Here is a 21986-nt window from a genome sequence, read left to right as displayed (position 1 = left end):
TAGAGTGCCATTATCACACTTAGGGCAATTAATATTAATCCTCATTATTTAAACTCCTAACAGATACCACTATTGTTAAGGGCTTAAAGTGCCACTCACTTTTTCTAGCCCTCGGGGTCCTGACTGATGGAGACTACATACAAAACATATTAGCTAAGTAAAAAATGCAAAACTACCTCATTATTTTAGAAAATATTCTTTAACATCTAGTTTATAGGACTTTTGGTACATTGGATGAATACTATAGCTCAGCAGTGAGGCAAAACCAGCGTGTTTAGGTATGCGTGTACATGTATAGGGAATGGAAGTCCGGATACGTCAACTAGATCTGAAGTCCAGTAGCTGAGTCAGCCACAGGAATGCAGACCCTGCTCAGATAGGTGTGCCTGTCTTGGCATGTTATGTTGGTTGCACCTGAATGCAGAAAGTGAGGGAGTGGGCTTGATGTTGTTACAGGTATTGTTATGTTAACACAGTGATCCTTAAAATGGGGCTAAATATATCCCAGTCTCTCAATGATCACATGAATTTCCCTTACCTCCTTGGAGAAAATCAAGCAAAGGGAAGGGGTGCAAAGTCAGCTATACTTCCTCTGAGTGGAGAGAGCAAGTGGGTGGCACTCTGATCCTCCATGGGCTGAGGTACTGTCATGGGGAGAAAACAAAGATGCTTCCACTCTAATACCTGCCTCTGGTGACCTGTCTGTAGTCCATACCCTTCCTCAGTGCTTGGCTTCCGGATTGCCTTTCTCAGGTGCATATCTGAGATAAGACTTGATTTTCTTTAAAAAAGCAGCTATATTGAGATATAATTCACTTATTGTACAATTTACCCATTTAAAGTATACAGTTTAATGGTTTTTATATATTGCATTATTAATTTTTTAAAATTGTAATATATATATATTTAGCATGAAATTTTTCATTTTAACCATTGTTAAATATAAAATTCAGTGACATTAATTATTGGGTTGGTTAAAAAGTTCATTTGGGTTTTTTTCGTACAATGGCTCTAATAGCACTTAGCTGTCTTTAACTTCATTTGAAAAAATTTTGTTAGATTGTATTATGACAGCTGTCATATCAGTGTGCGTTTAAAAAAGCTTGCTGAATTTTTTGTGTAGCTGTTTTATTATTGAAGATGGAAGAACATAAGTGACATTCTTGGCAAATTATGCTTTATTATTTCAGGAAAGGTAAAAACTCAACTGAAATGCAAAAGCAGATTTGTGCAGTGTATGGGGAAAGCTCTGTGACTGATCGAATGTGTCAAAAGTGGTTTGCGAAGTCTCGTGTTGGAGATTTCTAACTGGATGATGCTCTGTGGTCAAGCAGACCAGTTGAAGTTGATAGCGATCAAATTGAGACATTAGTTGAGACCAATCAACATTATACCACATGGGAGATAGCCAACATATTCAAAATATCCAAATCAATAAAGTTATTGGTGAAAATGAAAAATGTGTCTTATTTTACAGACTTTTTGGTCAACCCAATGCATTCATGGTGTTGAACAGCCATTACCACCATCTCCAAAACTTATTCTTAGCCCCAAATAGAAACTCTATAACCATTAAGTGACATTTCCTCATTCCTCCCTTCCCCCAGCCCCTGCGAACTCCTAATCTAAAATATTTGTTACCATTAATTATATAGTTTACTCTATGAATTTGCCTATTTACACACTTCACATACATAGAGTCATATAGTATTTGTTCTTTGATCTGGTTTATTTGACTTAGCATAATATTTTCAAGATCCATTGTGTTGTTGCATCTGTCAGTGTTGCCTTCCTTTTTTGGCTGAGTAATATGCTTCTGTATTCACATGCTGCATTCTGCTTTTCCATTCTTCTGTTGTTGGGCTCATGATGGACACTTGGGTTGGTTCTTCCTTTTGGCTATTGTGAGTGATGTGGCAATGAACATTGATGGATAAGTATTTGTTTGAATCATCTCTACTGTCAGTTCTCTTACGATTTGTGTCTAGGAGTAGAATTGCTCAGTCGTATGGCCGGTCTGTGGTTGGCATTCTGAGGAACCACCACGCTTTTCCACAGTGGCTGTGTAACTTTACACTCCCACCAACAGTGTGTGAAGGTTCCATTTCCCCCACATCCTCACCAGCACTTATTTTCTCTTTCTTTAAAAAAATTATAGCCATCCTTGTAGTTGTAAAGTAGACTGTCAGTGTTGCTTAAGACTTGATATTTTGGTGTTAGAACTCTAGTGAATGAAAATAAAATAGATCAGCTTTAGATTATCACAAAGGTAACACTTTTTGGCCAGACCTTGGTTGAAACTTGATAAGGTGTCCTGAGGAACCTTTGAATGTAGTGGGGATCAAAGTGGGAGTCAGTTATGGGGGGAAAATCAGTTACTCCTAATGTACTTTATGTTAAAGTTATTTGTTTTATAGATGTACTGAAGGACGATTTCTCAGAACAATGATACAAAAATAGTTCTAGGTTCTAGGAAGAATGATATTGTTATCTTCTCACATCTGCTTATTTTCTTAGTATATTTAATGGGGCTGAGAAGAAGCTTATAAATATTAGCTACCCTTTACCTTTATTTTGGGGGAAAAAGAGTGCTTGCACTTTCTACAGAAGAAATATGGTCCCTGGGTCTTCACTAATGAATGATTGAAATAATAGAAAATGCAGAATAACAGAAGCTAAATCTCGTAAGGGTTCACTGTCCCTGCACATACTAGATATGTGGAGTCCAAGGCTACTCTGATGGTCCCATGAAGTCATCAAGGACACTAGTTCTTTTGACATTTTTATTTCACTATCTAGAGCCCTGACTTCGTTCTCTAGTTTACTTCATGGTCCAGGATGGTTGCGGGAGTCTGTTATCAAGTCCACATTTCATGGTGCAGGAAGAAGAAAGGTGGGAAGTGCAAAAAAACAAAAAACAAAAAAAAAGGGATGTACTGTGCACCCAAGTCAATGTTCTTTAAACAGCCTTCTTAGAACACCTGCATAATGCTTCTGCTCGCATGTCATTGGCCAGCACTTAGGTTTATGGTCCTGCCTCACTGGAATGGAAACTGGGTGAAATATGCTTTTTAAGCTGGATATGTTGCCACTGAATACGATTCGGTTGCTCTTGTTGCTAAAGAACAAAGGGAGAATTAGTATTGGGCAACTAAAAAAAAGTCTCAGTAAATTACATTCACTAATATTCCAGAAACGAATGTATTATCATTCTGTGATGCTGACAGGGAGGAGAGGGGAGGTCCTAGGGGAGGTGGCATATAGTTTGAAGCAACTGTAGCTCACAATTTCTGTCATTCATTCATTCACTCATTCATTCACTTATTCTTTGCATGTATACATGTATTGCTAGAACACCTAGAAGGCATCCTCCATCTAATGTAGCAATAATTATCTACACATTTATTTAACTGTTCAAATCTACATAAGGGCTATTGCTACCTTTTAGCTCAGAGTGTCATTGGTCCATCTATTGCCTGGGTGAATTTAGGCAAGTCATTCTGTTCCTTTTAATCCCAATTTCCTGTTGTGGTTGAAGGAGGGCAAAAACTATGTGCTTTTGCTCTATGGAGAAAATGAAGCACCGTGGCTGAAACCTCTAACTGGCTTTTGCTACATAGTAGTGCACAGGAAGCTCTACTCCCATTGATCTTTCCCTTCAGTATTTCTTTTTGTAATTTTTAAATTTTAGTTTCTTTTTGTAATTTTTAAATTTTAAGGTGAATGTACATTTCATGAAACAGCTTGTGAGTGGGCTATAAAGGACAGACCATCCAGAAACCAAATAACCTGACTGACAACCATTCTCCCTTGTTTGGGGCTTTGTCTTGGCTTCCTGGGGATGTCATCAGGGTTCAGAGAATCACGGAGTGGGAGTGTCACCAAAGGCCTTAGAGCTATTGTGGGTGTAAAGAAATGAGCAGGTGCAAGGGGAGCACACACCCGTCAGCACTCAGAGATGAACAGTCCGGGGGGCAGGAGAAAATGGAATACGCTGGGCCAGTCAGAGGGCAGGACAGGAACACAACGTTAAGGTCCTGGCTTCTCATCCATGCCTATGAGAAGTGTCAGAATCAAGGCACAGATTCTCTGTGACCCGGAGTCCCCCTGCTGCCCTGCACTAGAGCTTAGCTGTCAGATCACAGACTCTCCCTCTTTATCCACTGCATTGAGGCAAACTTGGGGGAACTTGAGGTTTCTTCTTTCACTTTTCAACAGTAAAGCAAATCTGGATAGAAAAGGTTAAGAAGAACCCCCATCCCTGTCTTTCGGGACACAGCGGGGGTAAAAATGCATGTCCTTGGCGGTTATGATGCATACCCTTTGTTAAGAATCACTGGTCTGAATTTGCTCAGTTTGCTCACTTTCTGTAATTCTAAGGTGATCTCTGTACCCAGCAGAGATCTTTTTGTGGTTTCTGCTGTGTACATCTAGACATGAACTGTGTACACCTGAAAGATGGTAGTATGACTGTAACTTTCCAATGGAGCAGCAATACAGCTTTTCCTTTACTTAATTTTCTCTGAGACCTTGAAGCACTTCTAGAATTCAATCCCACTGGCTCTTTCAGTATCGCAGAGTGGAATGATCTCCACATGTGATTCCTTATTTACAGACAGTGTGATGGTATATTGTCTGCTGAAAATATTTTGAAACTGTAAAGGTGCTAAAAGAAAGTTAGGGAAGTCTCATCTTCTGGGTACCATAACTGAGTCCCAGACAGGGTTCACTCTAAGGGTGGAACTAATGGGTAGAATAGGAGTTAGATTTTAAGGAGGACATTTCTACGTTGGTTTCAGGTTCTTTCTCTGACCTGAGAAGACCTCCCTCAGTCTTTGTGGAGTCTCAAATTGGTTTCCTCTCCAGGTTGGCTGACTGTTGGTAAAGCTGTGGTGAACTTGGTGGGGTTTCTGAATATGTTATGCCAGTGTGATTACGGGTAGCCTCCAAGTTCCAGCCCATCTGCTTCGAGGTGTCGGTCGAGCCCATGACACTGTAAGGGCTAGGAGAGGGTGGGGTTCAGAGGTGTGAGGTGGTGTGGGTTGGAACTTGGAGGATGGGTCTCGGTCCAACCAGGTAACCCTTGGCCCCGGGCTCTCAGTTTCTTCGTGTGTAGAGTTTGGTAGTTGAATTAGGTGTTCCTTTAGCTCCTCCCAGGACTCAAGTTTTGGGTCTGTCAGAGGTAGTTGGGTTGACCAAAGTCTCCTTTCGGATTCTTTCTTAGAACTCATTCCTTTGAGAAAGTATTGCTAAAGTCTAACATTACAATTCCACCGTTTGGTGTATAATTTAGTGTTGAAATGCCATACCCTTTTCTTCTTTTATTCTTCTCTGCTTTACTTCTATTTACTTTTTTAAAAAGTACCTCCCCCCCCCCTTGTTTTCTTCATTTTTCTTTCTTCTTCTTTCTAAACTAGTGTCAAGGGCCTTTGAAGAAAATTCTTAAATGTTATTAAGAAATTGCAGTCAGGGAGCCCTTTGTTCCCAAGTCATTTAGAAGATTGCTTTTCCTTTTGTTAAATACAAAAAAATTGTCAACCTGTGTCGTTAAAATGTGCCCAAAACCGCATTCACCAATAAAAAATGTCAGCCCTCATTATTGTCTAGATATTGTTCTTTTCAAAAGCTGAATATTCTCCCCAGCCTTTCCAAACAGTCTTCAGCTCATTCATCTTCTTGGTTTCGTTACATTTTGAACCTCCCTGGGTCTATATAGGGTGGCAGCCTGTCTTTTAAAAATTAATGAGTTCCAAATGCCATTCAAACTTATTTCCGCCCTCAACTGCCCGCTCCCCTCTCCAGTCCTGCCTGTTAGTCTTATGTTCTGTATAAATATTGAGCTGGAGATAGTTTCTAAAGAAGTGTTTGGACTTTTAATTAACACTGACAGCCTGTCTGCTTGGGATTTTGCTCTGCCGTCTCTATGGAAAAGTCAGGCAGGTCAGTATGGAGAAGGGAGGGAGGCTGCGCAGTGGATGTGTTCCTGGCGGCTGGCCCTGGAGACACTGAACTCTGCGCCAACCATGAAGTCATTTTGAATTTAAGGAGTCTTGCTAATCCAAGGCAATGTGTCTTAATTTGACAAAGTAAAGGCTGCCCGATAAGCAACCCTAACTACAAATTCTGTGAAACTGGGGGTGTTTGTAAGTTTAGATTGTGCTAGCGAAATGTGGTGATGTGGGAATGGGTTCATTTTCTTCTGTTTACTCTCTTTCCCAGCCCATCCCCCTCTCCTCTCTCTCTTTCTCTCTCTCTCTCTCTCTCTTACTTACTTTGGCCCAATTCAGCCCTGCAGTCTGGCCTCTGCAGTGGCTTGATGTGAAATTTGAGAAACATATGTAGTTTTCTATTTCAGGAAAATGATCTCAGGAATAGAATTTTTTTTTTTTTTTTTTGTTCTTGTTGGCTGTTAAGCTCTGATCTTGCCCAGTGTGGTTTTTTGATGATGGGAAAGAGGCTTCGAAATGCTTTTTATCAAAATTTCATGTAATAAACCTTAAGGCTTGGTTTCTTTAGCTGGGTCCCCTACCCCCTCCCCAGCCCATGACACAATGTCATCTATTCTGTCAGAAGTGGGAAGAAGTGCACATTGTTCGTATTACAATCAATTCATTGCTGCTGGCACACATACATACAAAAATGGCCACTGTGTTCGTTCTTCACAAGAGCTATTTTAAATGTAGTTCAGTGGAAGACCAGGGGTCCACATACTGTTTTCCGTTATAGAAAAGCCATCCCTGGGGAGAATCCTGCCATTGTTACATTGTCTTGGAAAGGCCAGTAATCTCCTTTGTTCTACAGGTGAATGCCAACAGTGGGCCCAGTGCCCTGTAAACCAGACTTCATTGATCAGCCATGCAGTGGATTTGTGGGCTAGCATTACTGTGGCTCATGGAGAGAAGGGCTAAGCGTGGTTCAGGCGTGGGCCAGGGGGAGACTGGCTGGGAGTTGGGTAGGCAGGAGGTTGACTCAGTATTTTAATCTGGGTCCGACCTGCCCCATGTCTGAGGGTCTGTGCTGGAATGAGGCATGGCTCCAGCCCTGGGGAGCGTCTCACTCGTGTGGTAGAGCAGAGCTCCCAGATGTGTGGTTTATCCACTGGACATGAGTGCCTTGAAGAGAGTAGCATGTCTTTTTTCGCCTTTATATCTAGGGAGCGCTTTGGGAATTCTTAAGAGAATGGTGTGCGCTGACATGCTGGGGATACAGGGAAGGGACCTATGCGCCTATTGTCAGAGTTGGGGTGAAGTAGAGGGAAGGAAAAAGGAGAGAGCACAGGACAGACACATCCAGAGGGAAGGGAGCTTACCTTCCTGGGCAGAATGTGTGTTATCCTATGCGATCCTGACAACTGTGTCTTTTTCACGGATGAGGAAACCGAGACTCAGAAGGGTCAAGGAACTTGACTGTGTTCAAGGTCACACAGCTACTTAGGAGCAGAGGTTGGATGCAAACCTGGGTTTGATGTGGCCCATCTTTCTAGCAGGGAAGAGCGGGTGAAAACCCTAGTTTCTTGCATACTGCCCTCATCGCCACCTCCTGTTTTGTCCTGTAGGTGAATTGACCATCTCCCTCTGGCTTTAAGTTCTGGCATTTTTGAAATAGTTTGGAAAAGTTTAAGAGACTTCCAGGCAGCAGTGGAGAGGGGCTTCCCAGGAAGTGAACGCAGTGAAGCTGGGCCCTCTGCGTGCTGGTGTCGTTGGGAGATGCAGACTGTACCAGGTGGGCAGGGGCTGCCATCAGGAAGCATTTCTTTGGAGGCGTTTCCAATCTCAGAAAAAAGGGGACCTAAACCTCCAAAGCTCCGGTTATTTGTTTTCACTTTTTTCTTATTTAAATATTCCCTGTTATACCTGATTTTGCATTCATAATTTTGTATTCCTTTTCTTGAAGAGTCCTCCATAAAAAAGCTTCAAATCCTGGATTTTCCCTGGAGAGTGGTGTGCAATCATCCTTTAGGGTAACATGCTAGCCCTGGGATTTGCTCTGACCTCGAACGAGTGACTTCCTTTTCTGCACTTCATTTTCCTCATTGGTAACTTGTAGGCTTGTTGTGGGGGTTGAAAGAGTTCATATGTATAATACTTGTAGTCCAGTATCCTGGGGAGTCAATAAATTTGGTTATTAGTTGTTACTAATATGAGACCCAAGTAGATGGAGCTTAATACCAGTGTCTGCCATTGAAACATTAACCTCCTAAAAGGTATAATGCAAGGGCAACTTTAGACTTATATTAAAAAACCCAGACTATCATTTTATTCATTTATTTTCTCGCCATCTTGGACCATCATCTAAGTGGCTTCAGAAAAAAATTATTGTATGGCAAACTGGCGATATTTTTAAAGAACTGAGACAAGAGCTGTCTTCATCAGTCGTTCTTCATCACATACCAACATTCCAGCCGCGTCTACCAACTTAGTCCCTGGGCCTTCTTGCCTTTGCACACACCGTCCCTCTCTCCAGAGTATCCTTCACGGTCTCCTTTCCGTCTCCTTTCCGCCTGCTGAACTGTGGCTCATCCTTCAAGAGCCGTCTTAAACATCAGGTAATTTGTGAACCCCTTTGGACCCTGTGGGGTGGTTCGATACTTCCTTTTCATAGTTCCTGTGATTCTTCTAGCACTTCTGTCCTTGTACTGTAATTATTTCTTGGTGCATGTTTTTCTTAGAAACACTTTAGGTGAAGAAGCCACTATTGATTCACCTTTGGAGTCCCCAGGGCAGGGTGCATGGCAAATATTAAGTCCTGAGAAAGGTAGGAGGTTGATGGGAAAGAGTTTTTCTTTTCATACCATTACATTAAAAAAGCCATCGTAGTTTCTTCCAGAATCATGTTTTTCCATTGGCTTATACTCCATTTTAAGAAATGTTTTTTAATGCCTGATTGATCTCTAATTTGAAATGACTTTGTAGCCTTCTTCTCTTTGTTTTTCTGTGTTTTTTTAAAGAAAAATTTTAATGTTTCCCTGTTTAACCCTCTGATTTAGGCACAGAATGCTTTGTAAACAACTATTTAAGTTGTGTCTTCCTTGCTAGACTGTAACTTCATGAGTTCAGGACCTTGTATTGTCATCCACAGCTTTATCCCAAATTCCAGGCACAGGGATTTGCCCAGAGTAACAGTTCTACATGTAGAAGAAAGTATTATAATAATAGCATCGATAGTTTATACTAATAACAGGGCACTTAACATATGCCGGCTCCATTGCGAGCACTTGAGTGTACTAGCCACTTCCATTCTGCCAATATCCCTGTTGTATGTTCTACAATTATCATGCATAGTTTACAGGTAAGAAAAATTGAGGTTCAAGGAACTTATCTAAGATCACACGGTGTAGTTACAGAATTGGGATTTGCACCCAGGCAGTTGGCTGTAGAATCCAGGCTTTTTATGATAATGGTATATTGACTCTGATTAGTACTGATTTGATCGACACTTGTTGGTTAACTGATTGGTAAGGGAATCCAACAGGAACCTATTTTTGTAAAATAAAGAGTTCATTTGTGAAGTGATTATTCACCTACACCAGTGGTTCTCCAAGTGTGGTCCCCAGACCAGAAGCATGTCCATCACCTGGGAATGTACTAGAAATGCAGGTTTTCTAGCCTCTCCCCCACTTCCTGAAGTAGAAACTCAGGGAGCGGGGCCCAATAACCTGTCTTAACAAATCCTTTATGAGTTTCTGATGTATGCCAGTGTGGCAGAACTGCTCCCCAAGACTTATCTGTTTTCTCTGGAATTTTGCCTCTTCTTTTGGCTTTTTTCTTCTTTTTTTTAGGATAGAAAATAAATACATTTTTAATTTTTCCCAGGTTTGTTGAGATATAATTAATATGTAACATCGTGTGTCTAAGATGCAAGTTGTGTTGATTTGATATGTGAATATAAGGACTGTCCAGGTAGTATCCGGCCATGCAATATGAAAAATAGAGACATTTGCTGAAGAAGATACAAGATACAAGGAACATTGAACATAGGACAATGATGCATCAGTCCCTTTCAAAGTAGACACCTTGGGACCTCACACAGTTCTCCCAGTTGCCATCAGCTTCCCTGTTGTATTTTCCTGAATCTCATCAATGGTCTAAAATATCTCTTCCCTTTCAAATGTGATTTTAGTTTTGGGAAAAGGCAGAAGTTGCAGGGTGCCAAATTTGGGCTCTAAGGGAACTCAGTCACCTGGATGATTTGATGTTTTGCCAGAAAAACTACATGAGATGTGATGCGTGAGTGGGTGCATTGTTGTGATGAAGCTGCCAGTCACCCAGTTGCCCATTGCTACAGCCTTCTGATTCATCTGAATAGTTTCTGCAGAGGAATCTTCGAGATGAATGCAAAATTTGATGCTAATTTATTGTTCTCCCCAGTCATTTTGAATGCAACGGCCACACAGTACACATGTCCATTCAGTGGCATCTACCACCCCCACTGACTAATACAGTGAAATCATTAATGTTCATATACACACATTTCAGTACACTCACCTTGGCTACCAGGTTACATCGGTGTGGAGCAAACCATTTTCATTATATTAACAGTGGCTGGGCATTTCTGGACAGACCTCAAATATTATAAAATGATTACTACCATTGTAAGCTAACACCTCCATCATGTTATGTAGTTACTGTTTTCCCCCTATTGAGAACATGCAAGGTTTACTCTCGGAGCAATTTTCAAGTATATAATACAGAACTATTAACTATATTCAGTGTCTTATACATTGGACCCCCAAAACTTATTATTCATCTTATACCTGGAAGTTTGTGCCATTTAACCAGATGGTGATCTCCCCATTTACTCTACCCCCAGCCCTCGGTAATCACCATTCCACTCTTTATAACTGTTCAGTTCTTCTAAATTCCACATAGAAATGAGATCATGTAGTATTTGTCTTTCTCTGACTTATTTCACTTAACACAGTGCCCTTAAGGCCCATCTATATTGTCACAGATGGCAAAATTTCCTTCTTTCTTGTGGCCAAATACTGTTTCATCGTGTGTATATGCTATATACACCACACCTTCTGTATCCAATCACCCGCAGATGGACACTCAGATGGTTTCCATATCTTGACTATTGTGAATAATGCTGCAATGAACATGGGAGTTGAGGCATCTCCTTGAGATCCTGTTTTCATTTTCTTTGAATTTATGCCCAGAAGTGGAATTGCTGGATCATGTGGTTGCTCTACTTTTGATTTTTGAAGGGACCTTCATGCTGTTTTTCATAGTGGCTACACCAAATTTCCATTCCCACCAACAATGTCCAAGTGTTCCCTTTTCTCCACGTTCTTAGTAGCATTTGCTGTGTCTTGTCTTTTCAGTGACATTTTTTGGCTGTTCTTAAAATGAGTCATACATTTCAGATAGTTCCCCTCTCTATTCCTGATTTTTGTGTTGTGTGGGGGACTAAGCTTTAGCCTCAGTGAATGTTTTGGTAAGCTTCCTGAGAGATTTCAAGGTTTTGTGTGAGTCTCTACCTTGATCATTTTTTTTTCAGTGTTGATGGATTTTAGAATCTAGGAATGTAAAGAATGTGATACCCTTACCATCCAGCTCTGCTCTCTGGGTTTCCTCTAACTGGAGGGTGAAAAGGGAGCCCAGAGATTTGGGGATAACAGAGGAAGGGGAGGTAGCAGAAGCAGTAAATGGGGAGCCCGAGTTTCATGTCTTCATACTTCTCAGAAATATTCTTGCCCCCATAAGACCCTTGGGTTACACACAGTAGAAGAAAAAGGGCACGGAGCTTTGCACTGAGCCTGGAATCCTGGTTCAGGCTCTTTACAGATGTGATTTTAGGAAAGTAAGCTTGCTGAAAGCAGCTCCTTCATCTGTAAAATGGGGGTAATATTACCTACATCATAGTAACGATATGAGATTTATTGAGGCACAAGATGAGCATTTAAGTCATGCAGGTTGTATCTGTGTTGAGGGGCAGCTGTAAGCACTAAATTTAGTCACTTTATCAGAGAGTGTTCTAGGAAATGGATTGCATGTTTTGCAGAGCAATAGGGACTACAGAATCCTCCAAAGTAGGTGCTGTTCCAAGGAACAGATTTCTAGGAGGTCCAATTCCAGAGAAAACCAGGCACCAGGTTGAACGCCTTATGTCTTAAATCTCCTTGGCTTCAAAAAGGCATCTAAAAGTGATTTAACAATGTCAGGATTGAGACTGAAGTGTTTTGTGTGTGTGTGTGTGTGTGTGTGTGTGTGTGTGTGTTGAAGAGGCCATTGCTGCAAGTCAAGACCTAAGGACTATAAAAATATTGATGCAACTGTCAGAGGTACGAGGTATTTGACCTCCTATTAATAAAGACAAATTATTACATTTCTGTGATATTTGAGTCTGCAAGAACTTCCCTTAATTCCACTGGTATTCCATTCCACAGCTACCGGGGCTGTGGGGACAAGGGACATAGGATTGTGTTTCTGATTTATGAGGTGGAATATTAGTCTGATTTACTAAACTGAAAGTCAGAGAAGGTTCAGGTAACAACACAGTAAAACTACCTGAATAATAACAGGCACAGAAACAAGTCAAGTATTTGGTGGCACAGCAACACGTTTGGCCAGAGGTTATCCACAGAATAAAATAGAAGCCATGGGGGAAATAGGTAAGTGCAAATAGAGGACAAGGCAGGCACTGTGCAGATTACGCAGGGGGCAGAAGGACTCTGAGGGACGTTTTCTGTGGACGTTTGCAGGATGTAGGCAGTGGAGTGCAAACACCACCTTACTTTATGGATTGTTCCTTTTCACCCAGGTTTTAATGGTGGGCCATGCCAGCCTACAAGGGCAGCACAGTATACCTAGAGTGGTACTTAATATACTTAATGAAATCTCAGGGCACAGGGCAGCATTTTTGCTTTTAACCCTTGCCTTTGTGGCATTCAGAGAGTGCACTCTGGAATCAGCTCGTCTAAGCCTCAGACTTCAAAGCCAGCTCCTTCTTGCTCGTCAGCAGTCACATCCGCTTTCGCCAGCTCCTTGACCTTTAGCATAACGTGTGCTCAGGTCTGCCCTGTCAGCTCTCTGTAAAAGTCCATCCAGATCAAGGACTCTGTATTTTCGAGAGCGCAGCGAGAGGAGGGGTCCTTCTAATTTTATTCCTCTAGGACTTGTTTTAGGGGGAAACCAGCTGCTGCTTCTGGTCTTAATGAGATGTGACTGTGGAAGGGTTGAGACGGTGGGACCTCGACTTACATGATGGTCCTGTCCCCTTTTATTACACGCTGCACATGATGTTTTTAGTCACTCACGTCAGCATTTTCCTCCAGCTGCAGTCAATTTTATCTAATTCTTGTTGATCATGATCATTTGACTATAAAAATATGAAAAGAAATAAAAAGTATTTCCAAAGTCCATTTGCCGTGGGAAAATAGGACATGTCGACCTTTCCACTTATGTCCATCTGGGGGCATTTGGCCAAGAGGGTCATTTACATAGGGCCCCGGGATCACTTCTTGGTGTATTTCAAGCAGCCCAGATGACTCGAAATTTTGTAGAATGGAAGAGAAGGTCTAGAGAGAAATCTAATTTGATTCAACCAAAATGGGATTGGTTAATAAGAACAATAAATTTCCTGTTGCCACTTCTTCATGTTTTTGCAAAATAGTAAAAATAATTTTCTTTTATTTTATTGTATGGGTTTATATAGTTCCCATCTTAAAGAACTCAAAGCAGAGTTTCTTTCTGTAGGCCCTCTGTTCCCCAAATACAGCTGAGAGGCTGTATGTGGTTCCAAAATGCAGGTGCGTTCTCACGAAGGATAAATGAATGTGGTCATGGTGTGGGAATACTGTCTTACTGAAAGTACCTAAAGCTGGGGGTGAGGAAGCCTGTAAGCTTTCAAAGCTGTTATCTGTGAGACATTTTTGCATTTTAATTTCTTCATTTATATAATGGAGATAATAATAGTACCTATTCCATAGGGTTAGTGTGACTATGGATATTATTAATATATGTAAAATATTTACATAGTAAATATGTGGTCCATATGCTGGTATGTGGTCCATTCTCAATACATGGTATTGTTTCTGTTGGTTTTAGAATCAGTCAGATGTGCCTTTAAATGCCCCCCTGTCACTTACTAGTTGTGTAGTCTTGGGCGATAACAGTATGAGTCAACATGGCTGCCGTGTGTTGAATATTAACTTATAATGCCAGACATTATTATTGGGTACATTGTACCGATATTTTGTTTTTCTTTTAATTCTTATTTTAACTTTCTGAGGTAGGTATGATTATACCCCTTTTATAGACGAGTAAGGTAAGGTTTAGAGAAGTTGTGGAACTTGCCCAAAGTAAAAGAGCTGAATTAGTGGCAAAGCTGACTCTCTCAAGTTCCTCTTCTTGGTTGGTTACCTACTTAGGTTCCTAAGGCATAATTTTAACATTTGTAATAGGAATAACAATAGCTCTTTGTAAGCACTTGATATTGTACATAGAGCACTTGGCATTTATTGGGCAGTCTTGACGTGATGCACTGGGATATTATTACCTTCAATTAGAACTTTCTATGCAACAGAATTTTCCATTTTCTGTTTCCCATGCCATGTGTGTGTCTGTAGGGAATGAAAGAAAGTGTAATGGGTTCTTGCCCCTCTGAGAGCTTCAGAATCTGTGTGCATGTGTACTTTTCATCCAGTGTAGAAGTGGATGGGTACTATGTCTGGGTGCCATGTGAGGAAAATCGAAGTCTTTAAAATCATGGACTCAAACCTACAAGTGCCTCAGCCCCAGTGTTTTGCTTTTCTGTTTCCTCTGAAAGTTGTTAAGGAAACTGGCTCAGCTAAAGCCAAGCATTTGTGAATCAAACGTTTGGGTGGGTAGGTGGGGCTGGTATTCTGCGTGCAGCTTTGGCACTCGGAAGCAATAATAGTCCTTGAGACCAGTACGTACAGATGTCATATATTCCATTATGTTTTAGCCTATATTTCCTGCCTTAGTGAAAACACTGACAAGTTGGCCTGTGGGCCTCTGCTTTGTTTTTCTCCTTCTGTAGTCAGATCTTCCATATGAAGGATCATCACCCACTTCTTTCATTTATTCAATTGCCCATTCACTCCTAAAACCCCAACCACATAACTTCACCCTTACCATCTACCCGAGACAGATTACCATCGACCAGTAACTTCCTTATTATACTTTGTGTCATAAATACGCATCCCTGATGGATCTGGTCACCTGAATATTAGTGCCACAGTTATATTTAAGGAATTGTCCTTGGATAGTATAAAGGCAGCAGGAATATGCTTTGGGAACCTCATTTTTCTCTAGCACTTTTCATTTTATGTATTCTGTATATTTTTTAAAATTTGTATCAGAGATGATTTATCAACATTTATCAATGTTCATGTACACAGCCTTTGAGTTTTTCTTGTGAAATACGAGATCATAATGTTGACATTTTGCTTTTTTGTTTGCTTTTGGGGGATCTTTTGGAATTACAGTTGGTCAAGTACAGTTGTCTCCATTTTCCCACCACCTCTTTCCCCCACCCCACCCACCCTCACCTCCCACCCTCAATCCTACTCCCCTTTGGCTTTGTCCAAGGGTCCTTTATACATGTCCTTTATACATGTTTCTTGGTGACCCTTCCCCTTCTTTCCCTCATTATCCCCCTTCCCCCTCTCCTGTGTTTACTGTCAATTTGTTCTTAATTTCAATGTCTCTGGTTATATTTTGCTTGCTTGTTTATTTTGTTGATTAGGTTCCACTTATAAGTGAGGTCGTATGGTATTTTTCTTTCACTGCCTGGTTTATTTCACTTAGCATGATGCTCTCCGGTTCCATCCATGCTGTAGTGAAGGGCAGGAGCTCCTTTCTTCCTGCTGCCTAGTATTCCACAGTGTAAATGTACCATAGTTTTTTGATCCATTCATTTACTGGTGTGCCCTTAGGTTGGTTCCAACTCTTGGCTGTTGTAAATTGTGCTGCTATGAACATTGAGGTGCATAGGTTCTTTTGAATTGATGTTTCAGGATTCTTAGGCTATAAATCTTAGGCTGAACTGCTGTGCAGCCTGTCTTACCTCTGCCACAGAACGTACTAACCTGCGTTTTGATTTATTTGCTCATCTTTACCTGTCACTAGGCTGTAAGCTCTCTAAGGGCAGGGGCTAAATTTCATATCTTCATTATTTGGTGCAGGGTATGGTACCTAATAGTTATTTAAAAAATACAGAATAATGAGTGAATGAGCTATATCTTCAGGGGTGAATACAGTGGACAGGCGAAGACAGGTCAAAGCCATGAACATAAATGAAGGTGTGAAAACTCACTGCATGTTGAGGAAATGGTAGATAGTGTGGAGTGGGCTGAGCATGGAAGTGTAGACTGTAGTCTGGTGGAGGGTTGGGTTAGCCATGCATACTTACATACCATGATAGCGACATTAGATTTTTGTGTGCATGGCTTTTCCTATTATCATACATCTTCATTTCTTTTTTTCTTTCTTGACTTATTTTTTATAATTTTTTATTGTTATTCAAGTACAGTTGTCTCCATTATCCCACCGCTCCACCCATCCCTGCCTTCGCGCACCTTCAAGCCTATCCCTTTGGCTTTGTCCCTGTGTCCTTCATGCATGTTTCTTGATGGCCCGTCTCCTATTTCCCCCATTATCCGTCTCCTCTCTCCCCTCTGGTTACTGCCAGTTTGTTCTTTATTTCAATGTCTCTGGTTATATTTTGCTTGCTTGTTTGTTTTGTTGATCAGGTTCTTTAAGGACAGAGACAAAGGACTAAGAGCTAGGATATATCACAGGGAGAAAAAGATCTATTTTCATATCTTCCTCTGCTACTCATCATCTGAGTGACAGTGAGTATGTCACCTAGCTTCATTGTCCTGCTTCTCACACAATGGACATTTGATAAAGATTTGTTAATTGGGTTAATTAATATAATTATATCTTTTTGCAGAAAGCTCTTGAAGTGTTTGAGATACAGCTACGTAAAAGACCTAGTATCGTGTCTGGTATTTATTCATTGAGTGAGAGACAAGGCTCAGGGACCTGCAGGCAAGAGGGGCACTGAACTTTTAGAGAGGGTAGCAGTTCTGGGGTTCAGAATGGCTGGTCCACTTGGAACTGAACCAAGATAATGGCAGGTCAGCCCTCCTGCAAGAGGCTCACAGTGTCAGGATAAAGACGGCAGTCTCAGTGGACCCCCACCCTGGAGTAAGAAGCAAATAAAAGGTAAGATGCTCAGTTGTTTAGACCTCAGTTGTTTAGACCCCTGCTCAGAGAGGGCAGGGGTCAGGGAAGCCAGGGTATGGTGACCCTGGACTCTTTGAGGCCCTAGACTCAAAGCTAGGATACAGGCAGCACAGTGAAGTCCAGGCTGCCGTGTCTGGCTGAGTCCAAGTCTAGTGTTTTGCCTCCTTGCTGTGGTCTGGATGGAGCTCCTCATAAAGTTGTAGGGTCATGGAAGAAAGGAGCTAATGCATCTTGACAGTCAGAAAGTAGGACAAGGAACGAGTTACCGATGAGTTGGATGCCTCTGGAAGAGTTTTATAAATGTTCTTTGGGGTTATAAAGTAAGTTACTTTTTTTCCCTTTTCTTTCTCTCTATAAATCATACTGGAGGGTAACATTTTTCTAGTATTGACTGGTAAGACTAGACCATGCTCTGTGTATGTTGAATGTAGAAATTTAGAGAAACATCCTTTTCTTTATTCCTCACACCCTTACCAAAACACGGTGATGACCCTTGCCTTTAGGAGACTTGGAGATGAAAGCCAGGCTTCCCCCAGACAGTCACAGTTGCAGTACAGTTAACACCATGACTGAAGTCTAGTAGTTTGTAGATGCTGCATTAACAAAAGGGGGAGGAGTGATGAGCTCTGTCCAGGGAATCTGAAAAGGCCTCACAGGATAGGAAATGAGGGATGAGCAAGAATCTGCCCGTGGAGGAGGAGTGTCACCAGGCAAAAAGGCAACATGTGCAAAGGTATAAGCATGCAAGGCCGTGGTGTGTTGTGAGCATGTTGGCCAAACCAGAACATAGGTCCTGTGTCGGAACATCTGGAGAGAAGATCAAGATGTCGTCATGTGCTTTACTCAGCCTTCAGGGTTTCCAGTGTTTATGTCAGGGCTACTGGCCCCTCTTCCACATGCCTCTGAAGTCTTGGGTGAACACCTGAACTTTCCTGCCCCTCAGTTTCCTGATCGGAAATAATAATGGAACATGCCTCATAGGGTGATTCTGAGCATCTGAATAATAGAATAATAGCATAAAACACTTAGAACAATGTCTGGCACATCAGCTATTATTCTATAATACATATAATTAGCTAATTAACAGTAATTGTTATTATTCAGATTTTAATGTGTAGTCAGAGTGGGGCAACCTGTTGAGAATAATGTTTAAGAAAGGGAGCTGTCAGCCAGGGGGAGTGGTGTGTGGACTGGAGCAGAGGACTGAGGTGGGGAGGGGAGGCATCGCAGTATTCCCAGGGGTGTTGGAAGCCTGAACTGACGAATGTAGTTGAAGTGGAGAGAGGTCTGGGAGATGCTGGAAAGGTAGGCTTGATCGAGTTTGGTGAGAGCTTAGATGAATGAGAACGCTCTTTTAGTGTTCAGGACTCATACTAGATCCACGCCAACATCAGTGCATCAAGGTACCACGGAGATGCTTGGGACGGTTCTGCTTTGTGCACAGCCCCTGAGCCCCCTCCATACCGTGAACGCCGGGCAAGGTCCGTGCCGTCATGTTTTCAGCCCACGTCCATGTGAAGCCTGGTGATGAACATATTTACAAAATGTGTGGCTGATGAAATCACGGAAGATTGGACTCACCTATTTTAATTCCACTTTAAAGATGCTTGTTAAGCAAAAGAATATAATTCTTTTTTTTTAGACTGCTGAAATGTTATTTTGGCCTCTTGAATCAAAGGCATTCCACAAGTGTTTTCTTTATTACACGCCTTAAACTTTAATTAGAATTTAATTATAAGAACCTGAAGGCATGAGGAGTAAGAGGAGCAGATGGGACAGTAAAAGCAGCTTAGTGAACGAGGAGTAAAGATTAAAAGTTGCTCCTTGATGGTATAAGGAAAGGACAGAGAGCTAAATTACAACGCTGTTGTGCTATTCTGATGCCTTTTCAAATTTGAAGCTTAGTTATTCCCAGGTTGGAGCTGAAGAATCTCATAAATTGGGTTTTGTATTTTTTTTCAGTCTCCAGAGGTTTGCACATCTGCAATAAAGTCAGTGGACATGTTTTATTTGAATCTTCATGCCAAACCCGAATGATCCTTTACTGTTACTTACTGTTTGGAACACAAACATAGAGAGCAGAATGGGGGTGCAGTCTTTTCTCCCCTACTTACCTCAATGTCTGGGTGAAAAAAAAAGATGGATATGTTTTGGGGTTTTTTTAAAAAGAAAGTTGTGCTTCCAAACTCGGCTGGACTCATGTCATTTTCTGTAAGGTGTACCCTGGAGATGCTTCAGTGTTGGCAGCTCTTGGGGGGGCAGGAGGGACCCTGTGCCTGGAGCCAGGTCTCCTCCATGATCTGAGACAAATCACCTCTCTGATCCTCTTTTCTTATCTATAAAAATTACTAGAGAATTCCTACTTCAGTGTTGTTGTAAGGATTTAATCTGAATTTAGTAATCCCACAAAGATTACAAAGGGCCTTCTGGGATAGTGCCTGTCCCTGAAAAGCTAGCTCAAAGAGCAGAGGGAAAATAGACCAATAAATCAATCCAGTAATGTAATATGCTGCAGCAGAGGTACGCGTAAGTGCCAGAGGAAGACTGATTATTTACACAGACAGTTAGCCAGGAGATAATGTGTGTCTAAGGGTTTTATACAGCATCTTATAAATATAAGCCATTTATAAATATAAGTTGGTATAATTAGGCATCCAGGCACACTGATTAGTCACAGAACAGGTAAAACATGATACATGACCAAATCATGTTTTATTCCTTCTGGCACCTTGTACAGCAGTTTATACATAATAGAAGTTTAAGCCATATTTTCTGAATTGGACTGAGAGAGACTCACATCATCTCATGAGTAAACATCAAATGAACATAAGAGAGAGAGAGATGGGGAAGGAGTGTGTCCATGAACCCGGGCTCAGTTGTTCCCTGGGAGTGTTTGATATCTGTGCAGGAAGTTAGCTCAGGTGCCGCTCCTGCCGTTAGCCTGCCCCACGGTCTGCTTTACCATTTTGTCCACCTTGGGTCCTTGGCTGGAGGAGTGGGGGAGATTTGGCATGGGGACACCTGAGGACTGCTCACAGCAGCACACAGTGCGGATGACCTGCTCTGCTCCCGGAGTTTTATTTTGGATGTTCTGCTAAGCTAATGATTTTATTTAATGCTTTTGCTTCTAGTTTTTCTTTTTCTTTTCATGAGTGGGGATCTTAAATTTATAATCCTATCACCACCATTTAATTAGAATTTTAATGTAGAGTGGGCAGGCAAAATAAAAAAGAGGGAAACATATGTAATGAAACAAAAAGAATTTCATCTCCTACCATCCAAGGGCAACTTTCTTTTCTTTGAGCATGCTGATGTACAGTTGATGCTAATTATCTGCAGATTCTGTATTTGCAAACTCACTCACTCATTAAGATTAATTAGTAACCCCCAAATCAATACCTACGGCACTTGCATGGACAGTCTCAGGCATGAGCAGAGTGGTGGAAGCTTTCTGAGTTTTTCAGTGTGCACATACCCAGCGGAGGTCAAGCAACACGACCCTTGCATTCTTCTTTCCACTCTTATATTGTAAACAAGGGCCTCTTTTTTGTGGTCTATTAATGTCACATTTTTTCTCATTTTTTTTGTGCTTTTTGTTGGTGATTTCACTGTTTAAAATGGCCCCTAAGCAAAGTGCTGTCTGTGTTTCTTAAGTGTGAGAAAGCTGCAGTGTGCCTTACAGAGAAAATAACACTTGTTAGATAAGCTTCATTCAGGTGTGAGTTAAAAACTGTTGGCGCTGAGTTCAATGTTAATGAATCAGCACACGTAAAACACGGCTGTGTATTGATCAGGTGCTGCAGTTGTAACTGGAGGCTCTCAGGCACCTCACCCTGTGTGTCCTGTAGGAACAGCGTTTCAGTACTCATGAGTTCAGCATTTGCTGAGACTTTATTAAACATAAATATTCAGGACAATGAGAATGCATTGTGTATTTTTCTACTCTTCTTGCTCTGCCTTTCCTGATCTTTCCACCTCAATAGTTCAATCTCCGTATTGTGCATTGGACATATATACCCTCTGCTTCCGTTGCATTTGCCTATATTTAGCAATTATGATGTCATACTACATACTTTGCTGGGGCACATCTCTTAATTGAGCAATTGTGTTGGCCTTTAGCCCATTTGCATGCAGGTCCATCTGTTGCCCTTGCCCTTCTCTGTGCTGCGTTCCAGGGGGTGGACCCCTGCCTTCCGACATTCTGACACAAGTGGGATGTAGGAGAGCAGGAGGCAGATGGAAGCCAGAGTTTTTCTTTCTTGTGTCTTCTGCCTCGGGCAACATCACTGACAGTGGCCACATTCACTCTGGGGCTTACCCCGCTGCTGGGCGGGCTCCCATCGCTTCTGTTGGGTGACTCTGGCTCTTGGATTCCAGCACCTGTGCCTTCTCCCGTTGTCTTTTCAGCTGGCCAGTAGGAGCAACTTCCTGATGTTGATAATCTCTGAGTTTCTTCCCTGGCCTTTGGGTAAAACATCATGTTCCAAAGCCAAGGCAAGACAAAAGCAAAATGAGAGAATGGTAGCAAGGGACCAATGCTGTATGAGATAAATGGAGAATGCGGTGGAGAGAGAGGGTGGTGCCAGGGCTATAGGGGTTGACTGTGCGATGCTGGGCTCTGCCTGCACCAGTGAAGCAGCCAAGACACCATAGACAGACGGTGGGAAAGCAGCCCATGCCTCTCATTCTGAGCTCCTTTGTCTGGAATCGGATTCCCTAAACCTGACTAGCTCAGCCACTGAGGGAGAAAAATATTTATTCTGATAATTT

General features: G+C 41.7%; 1 protein-coding gene across 13 annotated transcripts in view; it reads left to right on the top strand.

The window, feature by feature from the left end:
* Positions 1-21986, top strand: part of FGGY (FGGY carbohydrate kinase domain containing) — a 399534-nt gene that overhangs the window by 72994 nt on the left and 304554 nt on the right. The window contains exon 1 of one of the 13 annotated variants that reach the window (XM_037043143.1): positions 5819-5940. The exons of the other annotated variants lie outside the window; for them this stretch is intronic. Within the exon in view, the coding sequence (XP_036899038.1) occupies positions 5924-5940 (17 nt within the window). The 5' untranslated portion in view covers positions 5819-5923. Of the gene's footprint in view, positions 1-5818; positions 5941-21986 lie in introns of those variants that run through there. 13 annotated transcript variants of the gene reach the window in all.

Source organism: Sturnira hondurensis, unplaced genomic scaffold, assembly GCF_014824575.4.
Source record: "Sturnira hondurensis isolate 20B ecotype Veracruz unplaced genomic scaffold, ASM1482457v3 Scaffold0004068, whole genome shotgun sequence".
Taxonomy (NCBI): domain Eukaryota; kingdom Metazoa; phylum Chordata; class Mammalia; order Chiroptera; family Phyllostomidae; genus Sturnira; species Sturnira hondurensis.
The sequence above is the reverse complement of the archived record's forward strand: the minus strand, read 5'-3'. Positions and strand labels throughout refer to the sequence as shown.